Raw genomic sequence first — 18,157 nt, 5'->3', positions numbered from 1 at the left:
CTGGGGGTTTTCTGGCAACTCCATCTCGATGGTTATGATTAATCATAAATCTATTTTGCATTTGTTCTTCCGAGTTATTTTCTCAGAGGAGTCCATGCACTTTAGTTGGTACAACCACAAAGCCATGTCTGCTTTAACGGAATGTTTTATATTGAACTGGGTGCTGTTTTCTGGGAGCTAAGATGTACTGTGCCAGCGTATGGTTAATTAACCTGTTGTATTGCTTATATCTGATTTGAAAAGCAGTACTTGTTTTCTTGTTAAGTAGGTCTTCAGGCTACGGATTATTTCCATATCTCTTAGATGTTACAATGAGATTAAGTACCAGCACTGTCTATTGTGACTTAAAATAATTTTTAAAAGAAAATTTAATATAAATAGAAATAAAATTTGATTAACATCATAAAAATCGTATTCCTGCCTTTATTGCTGTTTCTGCCTGAGTTCCTGCCTTTTTTTTAGCTTAAATTGCCAAACTCCTTACTTCATATCCATAATAGTATCTTAAGGCTCATATACATATTATTTCCAGGACACAGTATTCTGACTGTGTCTAGATTTTCACATTGATTCAACTACATGAATTGTATAATATCAGTGAAGATGAAGAATAGATTTAACCAAGTATTAGAATTTAGAGTTCACTAAAATACTGTTAAGGATATCTTACATAAGAGACTGTTCAGAAACCTGGAAGTTACCATCTGAATACAGAAGCTAAATGCAGCGTTTAGGGGGTAACTTTCAGGTGAGCTAATGTTAATTGGCTTACGATCCATTTCAGCTTAGGTTTTGTCATTTTTTAAGGGCTTCAAACTAAGCCTGAAAACTAGCCATTCTTGCTAGAGTGTCCAGCCAAGTGTTGTATCAGTTTATTGGTTTAGCCAAATAGACATAATTATCCCAAATTACCACTAAAGTACAAGCCTTTAGATTTCAGTTCTGCTTTGAACTCAAGGGACAATTGCATCTGCTTATGCAAATTCATTAAAAATTGAATCCTTAGATCTGATTCTAAATGCTAACGTCTTTTACCTGTTCATTCATTCATTTTGTTTCTTTAGTCTTCCACCACCACCACCATGTGCACACACTTTCTTCTTCTGCTCCCCCACAACAGTGAGGAAAAAATAGCCATAAACATGGACAGGGTCTTTAGGCTTCAGGGTTTTTTATTACTTCTTGTTTTTTATTTCCAGTGTCTGTGCCTGTGCTTAATTAGGATATTCCTCACATCTGTCAAAGTAGGGTTTAATTGCTGTAAATCTTATGCTGCTTATTTTTAATGTTTTTGAACAGCTGTTACAACAAATTTTTTTATTATTATTTTATAGGCAAATTTAGAAAACAAACCAGTAAATGGCCGCAGACCAGAACTCATGGAATGCAGTATATGTGGTCATGGTGAAAAATACAGGGTGAAAACAAACCAAACAGTACCCATTGAAAATGTGCAGTCTAAGGAGAAAGAAAGAATGACAGGCTTAGAAGCAGAGAGGTGGGCACATAACGAGAAGCCATCTTTTGGTGTCCATGTCAACGGAGATATCCATGGAACTGTGACAGGCAACGAACACTTGAAAAGCGCTAAAGACAGTGAAAGAGCAGTCTCTCCCAGTCAGTTAGCTGAGCCAAAAAAATCATTTGCACAGACCATCAAGAATGGCATAAAACCCCTACGTTATTCACCACCGGAAGCAATTTCTTCGCTGAAAAAAGTGTCGGTAGAGGAAAGGACAGATTTGACAAGCAACTCCCATATGCAATGGATGAAGGGTACCAATCTGAATAATATAGTAAACACTCTGACGACTGGCATTGGCTGTGTTCACCCAGAAAAACAAGGAAATATTTTAATGAAAGAGGAAAACTGCACTTGCAGCATCTTTGGGGATTCTGATAAGTCCCTTTTGCAGACGGGTTCCATTTCGGATCTGCAAGAAAGCTCGTGTTGTCCTCCACTGCCTGAAGAGAAAGTGCACGTAGGGAAGGATGGCTTTAAAGTACCTAACGCAGAGACACAGCGTGAGGATTCTTTCCTTCAGCCAACTTTCTTGTCCCTGATTAAAAACAGGAATTTAACTGTAGAGCAGGTTGTAGCTATTGAAGCTTTAACACAATTATCTGAAGCCCCTTTAGAAACAACTTCACCAGCTAAAACTGAAAGTACTGAATGTACAGAAGAAACAACTTCCAGCTTGCTCCATAGTTATAAAAGGGATATCTCATCCTCCTTCACGTCTTCTGCATTAAAAGAAATCAAAGACACTTACTTACAGAATGAGCAACAGCTCTTGGCTCACTGTGCTCACTCACAGAAGCAGCTCCCTAATAAGGCAGTGTTATACAATGGCCAAAGTTCAATTTCTGAGTTGCGTGATAAACCTGCCAGTCTGGCTGGGGAGATGTATAGATTACAGTTATCCTCAAGAGATACCAAAACTTTATCTGACTTAACACCTAATGCAAAATCATTTTCAGGATATAACACCAAGAAAAATTATACTCATGATCCAGTCACCCTTGCACGGTATTGCAATGCTTCGCGTAATGTCCAGCAAACAAGTAACAACTTGGAAGCTCTTGGCCAGTTAGAGCAAAAGCCACTCTGTAATGATTTGAACTTGGAAGCTAGTTCTTTGATTAAAGAAGGAGGAATTCACAGCCAGGATGAAGAGGATGTAGCTACACAACTAACTCAACTTGCAGCACTAATTGAATCAAACCAGACAAACCCAGAGCAGAAGAATGACATAAAGGCATCGCTGCTTAATCTAATATCACATGAGAGGCAGCCAAAATATAACCAAGATGTGCTGCAGAAAAAAGAATCTGTATTTTTTAGGCATAATTATAGTTCCTTACTGTTAAAGCAAAAACAAGCAACAAATAAAAAAGGCAATGCTGTATCATGGAAACCGAGACACAAAAAGAAGCCTCAAGAAACACGCTATCAACAAAATAATCAAAACCAGCTAGAGTTGTTGTCGTGCCAGCATAGCGACTTACAGGACATTTGGATATCATCAAAACTGCACAAGCTTGGTCAAACCATGCCACAGGACTCCAGAATAGCTCCGTCTGAAAAAAAATCTCCAAGAACCAAAGTCCAGAGAGCACTGAATCAAAATACTTTAGCATCACAAGAAAAAACTAGATTATTTCTCCCGCAAACGCAGATAAAATTCCATAGGTGTTTACCTGAGGTACCGCAAGACAAAAAAAAAGACAGGTTGTTTAGCTGTGAAGTGATGAACGAGCAAAACAAAACTGCAGGCTTCCGTGACCCGCTAGGCATCGATCCACCCAAAAATGAAGTTGTTGCACGTAACCAATATAGCGACCTGTCCTCCTGTAATCCTCTGGCTGTTTCACAGTTGAAAACAGCATCCTTATTGAACAGACCAAGTGAAAACCTACAGATGTTTACAGAAAAATGTAATTCTCAGGTACAGCAAACAGCGAATGTCAGCCAGGTGCATCCTTTGCCTCAGACCTTTAATCTGCCTAACCTGAGAGCTAACGAAATGTGCAGTGAAGACAAAGCCTATATTCAGCATGGTGCTCTTGAACAACAAGTAGATCCGAAGTCACAGGTGCTGCCCGTTCCCTGCGGGGGGGCCCGGGTACCAGGTGCTGTTGAAGCTCTCAGGAACGTGGAGTGTGCGGGCGAAGTGACCGTTCTGACATCAACCAGTTTGGGTACTGACCACCCACAGAGCACAGGCGACTCAGGGTGTTCTCCAGCAAAAAACACGCTCAGCAGTTTCCTTGAATCACCGATGAAGTTTCTCGATACCCCTACAAAAAATTTAATAGATACACCTACAAAAAAAGGACAATCTGAACTGCCAACCTGTGACTGTGTTGGTAAGTCTTTTTGCTGTCTTTCGGCTGTACCTTTCAGGTGGAGGTGTGTTCATGTTGCTTCCTTTAACGTGAGGAGGTGTACTTGACACTTAGTTAGCTGTTGCAAAGGATCAGTGTTTTGCCATTAGAAAATGAGAGAAAATTATTTGTTCCATTACTGTAACTTTTGCCTGGTGTTCTTTGGGCTGGCAAAGCACAGCAGAATTGAGTATTTTTGGTATTGCAACTGGCAGGTTCAAATTCTCTACTTAAATTTAAACCCAGGAGGAAAAGGAGGTTTTCTGTTTGTTGTTTTGTCATTGCTGACTTGTGCTCTATGTGAATTTATCTGCAGTATATCAGATTCTGATTTTTGTGGTCTAGAACTAGTTTTTGCCTGAGATGGGCTGGACAAAAATTCCCCAGTATGTTGTCATTGTTGCCTAAAAGCCGTCAGATAAAGCAGCAGGGCATAGTTGTGAGCAGCCTGGTTACTGTCACTGTTGGTCCTGATGACCAACGTCAGGTTGTCTTGAGGAGTCCATGTCCACAGCTACTAGACACCTCTCATCACAGAGAGGGGACGTAAGGTGGAGTTCAGGTGAGGCCACACATGTAATAATTTGCATTGCAGGATGAGATGTCAGACCGAACTCAGCACTGAGGATTTTGCAAATACAGCTTGGTCGGTGGTGTTAGACACGCAGTGTTTTCAGACTATCAAAGCGCACAGATGGAAGAACAAGTCAGAGACTTGACAACAAATTGTACACAGGCAGATTGTTTCATCTTTGCTTTAACGTTCTGAATCAAGAGTGCTAGTTAAGAGGCCTGGATTATGTTTTCTGTTCTGTAGTACATGACTATCTGTTAATTTTTTTTTTCCCCTCAATTCTCCTTTGTCTAAAATGAGTTAATAATGTTTTCTTACCAACAAGGATATTGGGAAGCTTACTTAGAAAATATGTGCCAGCTCCTGTAATGAAAATTTGTAAAGAATGCAAAATATTACTATCATTAGGATTACTTTATAACATAAAGAAAAAATACTAGCAGATTAATAGGAGGAAACAAGTATAAAATAATTTTGATGCTTCTAAGGAGAAAAATCTGCCATACTCTATTAATTACATTTCAGGGACATATTCTATGTGTTGTAATTTAATTTGGAAGATGTTTCTGTAAACCATTTCTAAGCTTACTTGTGATGGTGTAAATAAATTTTGTATGTGCCAACTTAGTTTTCTCTACCTGCTTACAGAGCAAATTATCGAGAAGGATGAAGGCCCGTATTACACACACCTCGGGACAGGACCAAGTGTTGCTGCTGTGAGAGAAATAATGGAGAACAGGTGGGGAAAATTCAACATCTAATGCACACAATATTTTTGACTGTTTAAACAGGAAAGAAGAAGAGCTATGAGAAATCAGGTGCTACGTTTATCTTTGTTTTTCTAAATTTTTTGCAGTACTCATTTGTAAAGTGTTTTCCTGTTCAGATGTGCATGAGGTGAGCACTAGCATTTCAGTTCCAAACTCGTCTCTTCTCTAAGCTCTTGCAGCTTCAGGGTTGAATTTCAAGTGCAGTGTGCTCTTAGGAGCCGTTGAAGTCAATAGGAATGACAGAGATCAGCAGCTGGCAGAATTAGGTTTTCTGGTGTCCTACATGCAAAGAAGTCATGGCAAAATGGACAGAAAGGTCACATTAGTGACTAAGTGCACTAGGAATTACATGCAGGTAACATTTTCTTCCCCAAATAATGTTTCCTTAGTGGCAGAAGCTTGTTATCAGAAGAGAGATGTCAAAAATTACTGTTGCAAATAGGATTTTAAATTGAAAGTATTTTTTTGACATTATAAATATTTTGGTTTTCTTCTGTTCTCAGTGAAGTAAAAATAAATTTGTTATTCTTGTTTTATTAAAAATGTTTCCTGTTTTAAAATGATCTACAGCAGTTTGTTTTACTCATGAACTTTTTTTAATACAGGTATGGAGCAAAAGGAAGCGCTGTAAGAATAGAGGTAGTGGTTTATACAGGAAAGGAAGGAAAAAGCTCTCAGGGGTGTCCAATTGCCAAGTGGGTAAGTTTTTATGTTACAGAAGTAAAATTGTTTTGTGTGGCTTTTAAATATCAAATGATGTGTAGTCCCTGAGCTTAAATATAATCTGATCATTAATGAAGGTCTGGTTCTTCATTTAATTGATCTACAAGTCTGCCTGAATGATGAAGCGAAGGAAAACGATTTTTTTTTTTTTTTTTAAATCTAAGATATGGTGCTATATATTGTCCTGTGGTTTGAATGAGTGTGAAAGAGAGGTGTTTAACAGAGCTAGCAGAGATGACCAAATCAAGAGTAAGAAGACCCTGACAGCATCCAGAAGTTGGAGTGACTAGTGAAATATGTTAATGGGAAGCGTGAAAGAGAGAAAAGAAGGGATGGTTGCTTGGGAGAGTTGGAAAACTATCCCATAATGTTTTTTAAAACCCTTCTCAGTTGTATGAACACCTGAAGAAAAGAGAGTGTGATGGATGAGGAAGTTCAATCTCATATGCCATGGAGTTCGTTAGTATTTTTGAGGAACTAAACTTAGTATTTGGAAATGTAAATGTTATGGTGATAGTTTTCACCAAAGTCTTGTCTCGCATTGCTTCGATTGATTGTCCTTAATCTTTGCTGAAACCACTGAGGGAGGTAAAAAGTAGACTGGAATCTTGTAAACTGAGTTTTGGAAAATAATAAAAGAACTTGGTTGTTAAAAGAAAAAAATTTTATTGCTGTATTTAGGAATTTCAGACTTGATTGAAAAAACGATGAAGATCGCTCTACGGTTGGTAGACTAGTGTTTGTAACTACATGACAAAAATAAGTTATTACATATTGTGCATGAATGGGATTGCACGCTAAACATGTACTGCTTATGTTTGGAACAGTCAAAATGTGTTTTTCATACTCAATACATAAACTCTTTCTCAGAAAGGAATCCCATATGTGTGTTGCTTCAGATAAATTTAATAACAAATCATCATCCAAGAAAAAAAGATGGTAAAACTAATTTCATAAACAACTGACCCAAAAAGAGTGGAATGATTTTTCTCAATGTTTCAACTAAATAAAACACTCAGTTTTAATAGAGGACGGGAGTTAAAAATCTTACCTTAGAAATAGTTGTGAGCAGTTGAAAGGAAGAAGGCATTTAAAACTAACTCTCAACCTTGATTTTTCTGTTGCCGGTATCAACATACTGTCATTTCTGTAAAACAGAAATGACGGGTTTTATTGTGTGTCTGCATGGCTGTAGGTGTCCAACACGTGTGTACAATATGACAGAAAGCAGTGGGGTGCATACAGAAACGGCTGCTTTAAGGTATGGGGACCTGCTCTCCAGTTAGATCTTCACGTTTCTATATGTGAAGTGTTTGCAAGAGTGAGCTTTAATGTTAAGTTAACTTAAGTTCCAATCTTGTTTTATTCCACAGTGACTTTTTTTGTGTGTGAGTTCAGACCTAAAGATAACGAATGCTTTTCCAAGTCTGCTGTTACTGTTTGACTGTTCAATACAAGAGAGGGAAGGAAATCACTGAAATCTCCTCTGTAGAACTGTTTCATCCTGTATAAAATCCACATTTTGGGGTTGGTATTCTTGGTGTGTTGCATTAACTTCTCATTGGCCATGCTGATTTTAATCCTTATAAAGGAGCATATTTGGGTTTTGGCTATGACCAAAGAAACACAATTGTGAAATTTGTTTGAGAGCATACGGAAAAAGTTTGCTGTGCTCTCTGATAATTGCAGCCACAAGGTTCTGTCAGCTGCACGGAGACTTTCACTTACTCATTTACAGTGTACTTTGGGACAGACTCACTTCTGCTTTGCAGATGGACAAGCTATTGCCCTCAGGGCTCCTGAGAGACTTGCTGGTGAGAGCACCATGATGGAGCTCTGCTGAAGCAAATATAATAAGAAAAAACTGAAGGTATCTGTTGATCATATTGAACTATTTTCCCCAATTAATTTTCCGTATTTCCACTGGATAGTTTTGTCCTATTGGTTCATTAGAAACCTTTCAAGATTAAAGGAGGCTTTCTAAAATACCTGTGTCCATACGTTCTTCTGTTAGTGACTGCATTTCGTAATACTGATAATACTAAATTGTTTTTGCTTACCTGGCTCCATTTCTCTTAATGTGCCTGGTGTGTTAAACATTTACTGAGACAGACTCCTTTCCCCAAAAGGAGCTGATGTTTTCTTCCTTAGATTCCAGGTTACCATAAACTTGCAGGATCATTTCTTGTTCAGTTGTCTTTTGAGAAGAAATAAACATGTCTCCTGTGTATTTTTTTGATGTGTAATATTTTAGGGTGATCTTTGCCCCTCTGGATGTGGACAAGAATGCTTCTATTAGCTGAAAGTAAATATTATCAGTAAATACTACCAAGGGTTTGAAACCTTATGATACTTCTATGTGTAAGCATGAGATTAACACCCACATAAGTTAAACTGTGTGCAGTGAAGATGAGCTTGCTATTGTTTTCACTACATGCGGCGGCAAGGAGACTACTTGACCTCTGATTTTTTTTTTGCATCAGAAATTGTATCATCTTATTTTTATGTCAAAAGAGAATTAATAGAATTTTGACAGAGATTTCAAATGTGTGGATTATCTGTGTAGGTGATAACTGATTAGAAAATAACTCGCCCTTCTGTGACATATGGTGGGGTAAATCTACTCTTCTTTCTTTTCTGTTTGGATTTATTTCGCTTTTTTGAAGTTCGTGATACTTCTTCATAGTAAGTTAAAGAAAAAAAACCCCTTTGAAGTACTAAAATTACTGTCCTGTCATTCCTAGTAGCCCATTCATATAATAAAAAGTTTCATGTTACTGTGCAACCCCTGTAACCAGCCAGTGAGAAGTGACTTGACTCACATGGATCCCATTGTTTTATCAGCGCTTTAGCCAATAACGGATGTGTTGTGGCTTTTTTTTTTTTCTGCTCTCAGCACGTCTGATGGTAAATTACAATTACCTCAATTTATGTGAAATGGTTTATGAATTTGTTAGTGAGTAACTCGCTGTACGTATCACCCTGCTGCACTGAAGTCAAAGATACGTGTCACTGACCTCGGAGGTCAGCTTCGGGTCTTACCGTCTTCTGGATTAAACCTGTTTCCTGGGGGTTCCTCCTTCTAGTTTCAGTGGACGTTGGCTTGGATCAACTAAGCTATCATTGCTATCTCTTGTCTTTATTCAGAGTTGCAATGTAATTTTTAAGGCTTCAGCTCTGAATAAAGACAAGAGATAAGAAGCGCTAAAAACGGCCGGGTCAGGGCGGAGGTCCTTCTTGCTGATATCCTGTCTCCAGCGCTGACCGACGGCAGAAAGGTGGAAGAGCAGGGCAGTTGCCTCCCAGCAGAGTCGCTTAGTTTCCAGTAATCCATAGCTGTGTGGTTCCCTGAGCTGGCGGCAGTGTCTTTGAGTTCAGTTGCCTTTCATAAATGTTGTCATCTTTATTTCTCCTTTTCCTTCCTGTTCTCTGTGCTAGAAGTTAAAATGTTGGCATAATGTTTTCAGCATTGTGCTCTGTTCCCACTAATTCCTAGCAGCAGTGTTTGCTTTTTCTCCGTTGCAGAGCAGTGATTTGGCATTTTCATAGCACTTTCTATCACTATGCCAGATTCTCCTTCCTGCATGGTAATGGACAACTCAGAGTCCATCTCTATCTAAAAATAGAATTGTTTTCACCATATGCATTAAATATGCACATCTACACTGAATTTCATCTGCCATTTTACTGCCCTCTCAGCAGTATGAACTCCTCCTTCATTTGTTTGCAGATTGTGCTTGTCTTCACTACTCTGAATTGCTTAGTGTCATCAACAAATGTTGTCATCCTTTTATTTACCCTTAACAAACATGCTGAAGAGCACAAGCTTGCACACAGCTCGACAGAGCTCCCATCGGAGATGTACCAGCCTTTGTTTTGTGTCTTTTCACCAGTTATTCATGTGTGGTCTTTTGATTCATCCCAAGACACATTAGGGTTTTTTTTAAGAGCCTTTACTAAGGGACCTGACTGAATGGCTTTTGGAAATCAAGAAAGACCTGCAGTACGACTGAGCTGTGACTTCACTTCAGACAAGTTTATTTGACTTCTCCCTGTGCATCACACTGTCCTGTGTGATCACTGCTTTGCCCCACACAGATACCAGGCTAATGTGATCACCGAATCACCATATTTATTCTGCGGTCTTTCTACAAAGTGGTATCCTCTTGGTAATCCTCAGGCCCTCTGGTACTGCTGTGTGCTAAATCAAGACCATACACATCACATTTAATACTTCAGTTGTTTCATCCTTGAGTTTCATTAGTGGGTATCATCTGAACTTGGCAAATTGCTGCTGTTTGGCGGGGGTGGTGGTTTTGGTGGTTTTTTTTGGTCACTGTTGTCCTATAACCACTTTTGTCAGGTCTTTAACTTCAGAAAAACATCCTTGGCTGTCCCATGTGAAGGTTTCTGACATAGGAATCTTCCCAAACTTCTTGTTTGTGAAGACAGCAGAAGTGGGCTTTGCATCTTGAGCCTTATCTTCTCTGAGTGCCTTTTTTTTTTTTTTTTTTTTTTTTTTTTTTTTAACCACTTGGATGATCTGTTGACCCTTCAGATTCTGTTAGCCTGCTGGTGGCCCTAATTTGTTTGAAAATACCATATTATGGGGCTCTTATGCCTTTTGCAAGTAGTTTTTCAAACTCTTTCACTTCTGTACTGTCTGCCTTTTTTTGGGTTTTATATTCAGAACTCTGTAGTGTTGGTTGTATATTAGTAGGATATATAATAAAAAAATAGGGGTGGATTAAAAATGGATAAAAAAATCCTATTACAAATAAGTTTAAATTATAGTTAAATTTGAAATTACAGTCCTGTACAGACCAGAACCTAATATTAACCACTGAAATTAATCAATTTTTTAAAAGTAATGCTTAGATAACCCACTATTGTAACCAAGTTTTTATAGGTCATTGAACTGATAGGAATTTGTAGCTAAATGCCAGAAACTACAATTTGTTGAGTGCTGAATGAGCCTTAATAACAATAGATTCTCCTGCAGATGCAGAGAAGATGACTTTTCAGTTGGCTAGTTCAGCTTCAGTTGAGGAAGTGATTGAAATTGGGAATGGAAAATGCAAGAAAACTGAGAAGTTACTCCAGCTTCTAGGCTCTCTACGTGTAAGTTATTGTTAGCATTAGAAGAGAGATGTTAATTTATTAAAGAAAATGAACTGATGAATGAGCAAGGTACTTTGCAGTGGGTGATCATTACTAATGAACCGAGCTGTCAGAGGACCTCCTTGTCAGGAAGTTGGGCACCTGCAAACAGACTCTGCGATGCTCATTCCTCTGTATCCTGCTTGGCAGTTGACGTGGTCAGGAGGTCTGGTGCAGCACTGCTAGCTAGGGGATAATGAAGCTGTCGTGCTGTTTTGAACATTATAGAGTGGGGAATTTTTGAAATATATTTGAAAAGGGCTTTAAAGTAAATTCCCCTGGACTGACTGTCCCCTGGCTGCAGTTTTAAGGAAAAAGTGCAGCTCCTTCCTGCTTTAAACAGCTTACTGTCCTTCAAGCTTTTATTTCATTTATTAAACTGTCTTTATGATTAAATGATGTTCTCCACAGGAGGGAGAATCACAGGAAGGAAATCAATTTTGGCACAGGGAGAAGGTGGTTGGTTTGTTCACCTTTTTGGCCAACGTTGTATTTGAGCATCACTTTCTTGCCCTAATGTTGTAATACATTAAGTCAGTGTGTGTAGCAGGTACTACAGCTGTGCAGGCGCTATTTTCACTGTTTGCTAGGAGTCACACCTGCTAAATACAGAATTAGAGGAGTTTATTTTGGACGAAAATGTTTATAATGGTATCCAAAGGAAAGCTGTTCTTTGTTAAGTGCTGCAATGCTTTGAGATTCAGAATGATTAGAAACTTTTACATGGTTTCTGAAGTACATAAAAGTGCTTTAATATTGTTTAATATGAAGAACTACTCAAATATTTTAGTAAACATGAAACAAAAAAGCTATGTTAAGGTAAACAAAGTCAAGTATTATAAAACAGCAAGCATTGAAGTTGCTGTTATCACTAGTTTAAGTAAAACCAACGGGATATCTGAACAGACTGAGGGAGTAGGTGCGTCTTGTCATCCACAGCACACAACGTGCAGTTTACCATTGCCTGCAATATAGCAGAAAGGGAAGTTGGAGCGAGTAAGGAGGGTAAGAGGGCACTGGGAGTTGACAGCTGAATTTTGTCCTCATTTATGCAAGTATTGGTTGCACAATTATAGAAGAATCACTTATTCTATATATACTGCAGTTTGCTCATTTGTAAATGGTACAGTACCGCTTCCAGTAGCAACTGGAAGAAAGGGTTTGCAGATAACTGCAGATATCAACCTTCAGTGATATTCCTGTAAAAACAGCTGAGTAACTTCATAGTATTGTTATTGACAGTAACTGTTCTGTGCTCACTCTTTTGATGTAGTCTGCTAATACTTGAGAAGAGAGAGTTTAGGGAAGTGGAACTTATTTCTGTTTTAATATCTCTTAGACATGCTGAGAATAAAAGGATGTAACATTTTCCAGTAAGAAAAGAGTTTAATGTTGTTTAATGTGTGTGTGGGGGTGAATTAGGAAAAAGGAGAGCAGAGTGACTTATGCAGCAAACAAGAACATTTATTTCTCCTGCTGCCTGTTTCACAGCATCGCCTGCTAGAACAGCAGCAGGTTTTAACAGCACTGCGCTCTCCCTTGGCGCTGGTGTAGATTGTTATCGAATTGTAGCTTGGCAGAGAATCTTGTCCTTTGTAGGGTGGGCTCCATGCACGGACTTTGCAGAGGCAAAATCTGCAGGTTGGAAAACGTGGAGCCAAACTGTTCTAAATGAGTCGCCAGAATTTACAGTGAACCGTTAGCCTCACTTTAAAAGCAACTACCGATACCCTGCAAAGGAGACGTAGCAATTTGACTGAAGAAATTCTGAATGGGCTGGAGGGAGTATTTCAGTGGAACCACATGGAGATGAAATAAACCTAAAAAGGACCTTTTTGTTGGTTCCATTATTTTTTTCATCTAGTAATTTGTAGCAGTGGATTTAACTCGCAATTAAAACTTTGTACTATTTGCTAGTGGTGTCTGGTTTATATCATGTCAAAGTTAACACTGCTGTCCTGGTGATCCTAAATTGGAAAGTAATTTCTCATCCATGTGGTAATTCAGCATCTGGTGTGCTGAGCTTCTGCAGTCTGACTCTTAGCTACTTACATAAGTCATGTACGTGCTAATTTAGATAGACTGGCTTATGTTTAAGGACATCAAGTAATTTTTATTCACAGTGTACTTGTTCCTTGTTCTAGAGCTCCTGCCAAGGGCTGAGACAGTTGCTTCAACAATCTAAAAGAAATAATTCAAGTAAGTAGAACTCAAGTATTTGGACAGCTGAAGCAGGTTTTATTGATAGCATAACTTTACTGATGCTGTTCAATTCGTTCAAAAATTATTTGAAAAAAGTGGGGGATACAGAAGTGACAAACTGCTGATGATACAAAGTTGCTCAAGATAATGAAGAGGAAGGACAGATATGATGAAGACTAGGAAGAAGTTGTGATCCAGAATGAACGGCCACTCACTTGATAAATACAAAGTTACACAAAAAGCAGAGCATTGTATTTTCATATACATGGGGATGGACGCTAGGTTGAGGGTTACTGCTTGGGATAATAGTTCATTAGCTGTCAGCTTCAGTGTTCAGTAGTGATGAAAACAGCAAAAGAAACTGGTGAGAATTACTGGGGAGGAATAAAAAAACCATGAAACATAACTATGCCTCTGTGAGAAAGCATGCTGCACCGCAGTCCTGAATACTGTCCAGTTCTGGTCCCCCAGCTCAGGAAAGCACAGCAGAACTGGACAAGACAGGCAGAGGTACAGACTCATCAGCCTGGCAGAGAGGGAAGGGGAGAAAGCAGGGCTCTCTAAAGTCTTTGGCACGGAGAGCTGAATAACAATCCATTATTCACAGTCTCATCCTATATCAAAACTAGCAGGGGGTGAGCTCAGCACGAAGAAAAGGTAATGTTTTTTTCTTTCACGTAGTCTGGAATGAAGCTTTACCCAGGAATGTAGTGGATGGCAAAATGCTGCGTAGATTTAGAAGTGAGTGAGTGGACAAATGCACAGAAGGCAAATCCTTCAAAAGCTGGGAGAGAGCACGTCCCCTGAGTTGCCGTCAGGTGGCTGGAAGGGGCCCCGGGGTTGTTGAGAATCCTCTCTGCATCTGAGTGCCTTTCCTACTACTTATCCCTAGGCAACTCCTCTTAGTCACTGTCAGGATAAGGCTGGACAGCCCACTCCTCTGACCTCGTCCTGTTCTTGTATTCTTTAATTCTTTAATTCTTAGCATCCTTTTCTGTCTCTTCGCTATCCTTGTACGTGAGGGAGTGAAAAACTAACCTTTCCTCTTGTTTGTCTCATAACTTGTTGCTAAGTTGCTGGAGTAAATTCTGCTACGTATGGCACCTTTTCAATAAATACACTCTAGCTTTTGGCTCATGCTTTCTGTCAAGAAAATTGAGTTAACTTCTACATTTGTGGCATGTAGAAACAGAGGTTTAGCTGTGGTAAAAATGTTGCCATAATGGCTGTTGATTGTATTTCTGTCCAGGCTGGCCGTGGCTCACCTCGAAGGCTTCCTCATATTCTCCAGTTCTGCTATTTGAGAATATCTGGGCTAGCTAATAAAATAAATGACCTGAATTGCTGCCTGCCTTTAGATGTACGCATGAACAAGGACACGTGGATAGCCATAATAATGCAGAACAGGCAGGGTGCAGGAGGTGGTCGTGGTGAGTGCCCAGCTGCAGCACAGGAGGGATGTACAAACCTTGGTTTTGAAAATGATCGTGATAAATGAGCACCCTGCCCAAATCAGCAGCCTACAAGGACGATACTCATGGTATTGTGTGTCCAAATATGGATGTCCATAGGAAAGCTATTTGGAAGGAGGTTTGTCCCACTTCAGTGTTTCCTTTTGTCCTAGACGTGGTTACGTTAGCAAACAGGCGAGGGAGCGGGTAGCGTGTAACTTCATGCCCAGTTATTGTGGGTACAGAACAGGGCTGATGGGCATCGGTCAAGCTTTGCACTGGAGTTTGTTGGCTCTGTTGCTTTCCAGAAGTGCTGCCTTGCAGCTGAACCACATTATTCACTGTTAACATGGGAATCTTTTGATGGATACTTCGTACTGATATCAGCTAGTGCTTGCTAAAATGAGTTCAGGGATAATCTGGCCCTACATACCTGCAAGACGATGACCATGTGACATTTAAGAGTTATATAATACTTTACAAACTCCTTACGAGTCTGTTTTGTTGGTTATATTATTTTTCTGTGTGAGTCACGAAGTCGTCATGGTTATTTTGTGTGGAAAAGTAATTGCAGGGGATAAGTTTTTATTTTCCCATTTTAAAAACCTAGCTTTAAAGTTCCACCACTTAATAAATGTTTATTTTCTTGTTCATTTTAAATGCATTAGGGACGAAAATTAAACAAACTGAAATATTAAATTATTTAGTTTATCACTGTTGTTAACTACATCACAGAAACCATGAGTAGTACCAACAACTTTTGGACACAAGATTTGCCAGCTGATTTGTGCGTTGTTCACAGTCTGAGGAAGCATTCTGGGACTTGCTCCATTTGTTGCATATTTAACTTAATATTTGGCATCTCAGTGTTTGAGAGGTAAACAGTGAGTACACTGGGAATTACATCTGCAACTTCCAATAGCTAATAAATATGCATTTTAAATTATTGCTTGAAAAATTGATTAATACATTGCATTACTATCGTATTCTCTGTGGCTGGGACGGTGTACTGATTCCATTTGCCTTACTGAGGAGGACACTGTCCAATGCACGCTGAAAAGAAAAGAATAAAGTGAACTAAAGTGTAGGCTGAGATTTTATATACGCTACTGTCTTGGAACCATCCTCAGTAATTTCAAGCTGCAGTAATTGGAAAAGAAATAAAGAAATAAACTGGAGATGGCTAAAGAGTAATTCAAGAAATGATCGGTTAGATGAAGCCTGACTAGGTCCTTTACTTAGAAAAGCAGTAAGAAATCTGATCTGTAAGCACGTCAGGCAGTCTCGACAAGCAGTACGCAGCTTGTAGTTGTATTTTGAATTGTACCAATTACTCAGATAACCGCAAGTTTGGTAACAAAAGCAAATGCAGTCAGTTTTACTTCTGCTTAATATATATATATATGCTTATAATACAATATACCTATAATTTATTGTAAAGTTCAAAAATTTATTTGATGTAGTCAGGCACTGGAAAACAAATGACAAGTGGGAAATTAATGGAGTTACCTCAGTGTTAATGTAACTAAGAAGTCACCAAGTCAAACTGCCACAATTGCAGTGGCAGTTTCCCCCACTAGAAAAACTGTTAAATCGTCCGGAATGATGTGGTGTTTCTGTTGTCTGGATGGATTCCACAGTTTTCAGTTGTCCTGTTCAAATGTGCTTTTCTGTATATTGAGTGTGGTGTTGCTGTTGTGTTACAAAAGGGAGGCTGTGTTTATTACTGCTTTGAGAACGTCAGTCACAGCATGTGAAGGGGCATCATCCATTTACACGGGAAAAGCACCACGGCTCCAGTTCTGTCTACGCTGGCACTGGCTGCAGGCCTGGAGGAACTGAGGTTGTTTCTCTTCTGAGGTATGTGCTCTTCCAAAACTATAAGAGTCAGGTGAGAAAAGTGCCTTATCTCTGGTAACAGGAGGACCCGAGTACTACAGCTGTAGTAGTCAGGTGAGCGTATGGTGTAACCTCTTAAGAGCCACAGAAATTCAATTCAGACAACTAACAAATCCACTAGCTGCCTTGGTGGCCTGAAAGATGATGGATTGTAAAATGGTTTTGGGTCCAATAAGAGGACAGCATTCTCCATGCATAATGAAGAGCACTACAGCTGTGTTCAACTCCAGGGAAGTATGGTGTTAAGTTTAAAGGAAACGATAAATTTCCTTCCTGTTCATTTGTCATTTTTCCTGGACTGTGTATTTCCAGTTTACAACTATAGGAGAAATCAAAATGGGCAACCTGATGTTGTACTGAGAAACTAAGAGGTACCAGATTCCTTTATTGAAGTTACAAAGTCTAGAAACCAAAAAAAGAAAAAAGAGTACAAGCATCACCCTTCATGCTGACTAACAAAATTAAATTATTTTCCTTCTGACTTGAAGGAACTGTGCTGCCTCAGGAATGCAAAACACACTGACATGAATAACCCGTAATGTGTATCAGCCGTGACAGATTTTCTGTAAACCTCACCCAAATGGAAAAGAGTTGCATTGTTTTTCTTTCTTTATGAAAAATACTGTGCTGGTTGGTCAGTCACAACCAAGACTCCTTTTGAGGAGGGGTATCTCAGGTGCATTGCTTGTTTTCTCATGAAGTTCAAGGTTGACTGTAAGACTGTATGGTTAACTTTAGAAGGGTGATGGTTTCTCTCTTGACACAAATGAACCTTAAGCTTGCTTCTTCCTGCGAAGCCTGCGCAGGTTCCCTCTGAAACTGCTCATCTATTGAAAACCTTCTCATCTGCAGATTAATTGCAAGTGTACTTTGGTCCCCACTTCTAATGAGTTCAAATAATTTAGATATTCACAGCTGATCAGGCTAGGAGTCACAAGTGAATGGCAGCTGCACGTCTGGCTACAAAGAAGCATTGACATCAATCCAATAGGGAATCTGGGTGAAAACTCAGGTACTTGGAGGTATTCAAAGGGACAGTGAAGCTCTGTTGCCTTCCTGCTTTTATAGTCCGTGACCAGTGACATGTCTGTGGGAGTTCCGCTGGTGGAGAGCGGCTGTTGGGTGGAAAGCCGGGGTGACCGACTGCCTGCCCTGAGCAAGCGTGTTGCTACGGAGCTGGCAGAGAGTATCTGCAACGTAGGGGCTCGCCGTCTGCACGCAGTAAGGAAGAGAGGCTAGCTGGTCCCCGTCCTGTGTACGGCAGACCCGAGGAAGAGGATTTAGCCTCTAGTGCCTGAGAGAGATCCAGGCCCAATAGGTTTGAAGCTTAATGCTGAGGTCTTGACACCTTTGTTGGAGGCCTCATGCAGGCTACGCTGGCTAAAACACATTTGAAGAATAGATAAACATATTTTCAAAGATTATGTTACATATTGCCTAGCTTTAATGCATTTTTTTGGTCTTCTTACAATGCAACTCCATTTCAGATT

General features: G+C 39.4%; 1 protein-coding gene across 4 annotated transcripts in view; it reads left to right on the top strand.

Moving 5' to 3' along the window:
- The window catches only part of TET1 (tet methylcytosine dioxygenase 1), a 71,260-nt gene that overhangs the window by 31,153 nt on the left and 21,950 nt on the right, over positions 1–18,157 (top strand). For all 4 annotated transcript variants that reach the window (XM_068416640.1, XM_068416641.1, XM_068416642.1 and 1 more), the window contains exons 4-6: positions 1,335–3,870; positions 5,111–5,201; positions 5,838–5,931. In XM_068416640.1, coding sequence (XP_068272741.1) covers positions 1,335–3,870; positions 5,111–5,201; positions 5,838–5,931 — 2,721 coding nt within the window. The remainder of the gene's footprint in view (positions 1–1,334; positions 3,871–5,110; positions 5,202–5,837; positions 5,932–18,157) is intronic.

The sequence above is a fragment of the Nyctibius grandis genome, chromosome 20 (genome assembly GCF_013368605.1).
Source record: "Nyctibius grandis isolate bNycGra1 chromosome 20, bNycGra1.pri, whole genome shotgun sequence".
Lineage (NCBI taxonomy): Eukaryota > Metazoa > Chordata > Aves > Nyctibiiformes > Nyctibiidae > Nyctibius > Nyctibius grandis.
This window is presented reverse-complemented; position numbering and strand designations above follow the sequence as displayed.